This window comes from Bison bison, unplaced genomic scaffold (genome assembly GCF_000754665.1).
Source record: "Bison bison bison isolate TAMUID 2011002044 unplaced genomic scaffold, Bison_UMD1.0 scf7180017460680, whole genome shotgun sequence".
Lineage (NCBI taxonomy): Eukaryota > Metazoa > Chordata > Mammalia > Artiodactyla > Bovidae > Bison > Bison bison.
The window spans coordinates 5844-7065 of NW_011372294.1; the positions used below are offsets into that span (position 1 = coordinate 5844).

Consider the following 1222-nt stretch of genomic DNA (forward strand, 5'->3'; position numbering starts at 1 on the left):
ATGGCAATTTCTGTGACCATCGTTACCTCCATTTTAGAGATAAGAGTAAGACACAAAGAGATGAAATAATCTGCCTACGGCTAAGGATGTAGCCAGGCCCACCCTCTGTTCCAACACTCTCCCTCCCCAGAGGTGCTGAACCTCACGAATCCTTCATAATCTCTCAGCCCATCAGGGGTCCAAGCCTTTGCGCAGGCTGCAGCTGCTGTCTGGAGTGCACTTTTCCCTCCGGCCATTCCAGCCCCTGGTTCTCTCACATTCTGAGGCTTCAGTGTGACTTCCAGAGGTGGGCCCCCACACTATGTCAAGACTATGCCTCCCTTGTACCTTTATGAGAACAGAAAATGTTATCAGTATCTCTGGCATTCAGAATACTTCCGGGCACACAGCAAGTGCTCAGGGAGTGTCTGCTGGGTGAATAAAAGAATGACTGCAAGGTCTGTGAGTTGCTCCTCGTCCCAACTCTGTCCTGTGGCCCTGGTGCAGCAGCAAAAGCGTGCCCTTGGCCTCAGGACCCATCCAGCCCCACCCAGCATGCCAGCCTGTCCCGCACAGGCATAGGGAAGTCACCCTGCCAGGACTGGGGGTGGCAAAGTCCACAGCTGCAGATAACAAGCGACTGCCTCCTTCTCTGCCCCAGACACCCTGGCTGACCATGGAGCTAGCCTTGGCTGGTTGCCAGCCCTGTCCTCATCCCTTCCTTTGGAGTTTGCTCCCTCCCACGGCCTGCTCAGTCCCCAGCTGGGCAGCTAGGTGACATCACCTCCCACCACCTGGTCTGACCTCGGCAGCAGGTGACTGGGGGGACCTCCTGAGGCTACCGAGGTTCCATCTCTATCTGCCTCTGCAATCCCCAGCTTGTCGTTACGTGGTGGCCAGGTGTGAAGACCCAGGCAGCCTTGGTGGGGTGGATTTAAGCCCCTTCCCTATGTGTATCTTGGAGTCATGGCCAAGCTGCTAATAGGGTGCCAGGAGTTTCTCAGCAGGCCTCTCACCCACCTCTTGGGGTCTATGCCCCTCCAACAAAGCAGGGGTTCCTAATCCTCAAAATCAGGGTGGGGTCAGTCCCTAAAGCTATTTTGCACCTCCAGGTACCAGCTACCTTCCAAGGTCTGACATTGCCTGGCATGGCAGGCTTTCCTTGAGGTCCCAGCTTAGATTCCTCTGCTCCTTGGCTCCAGGGGTTCCTTCTTCCCCAGCTTCCATTTGGGTTTGAGGAGGG

At 55.8% G+C, this 1222-nt stretch overlaps 1 protein-coding gene across 1 annotated transcript in view; it reads right to left on the reverse strand.

Annotated features, from left to right (window-relative positions):
- Positions 1-1216, reverse strand: part of CCDC120 (coiled-coil domain containing 120) — a gene marked incomplete at its 3' end in the record, with an annotated part of 7056 nt that extends 5840 nt beyond the window's left edge. Inside the window, exon 1 of the mRNA XM_010850098.1 lies at positions 328-1216. Within this exon, the coding sequence (XP_010848400.1) occupies positions 328-366 (39 nt within the window). The remainder of the gene's footprint in view (positions 1-327) is intronic.
- Positions 1217-1222: the final 6 nt, after the last annotated feature.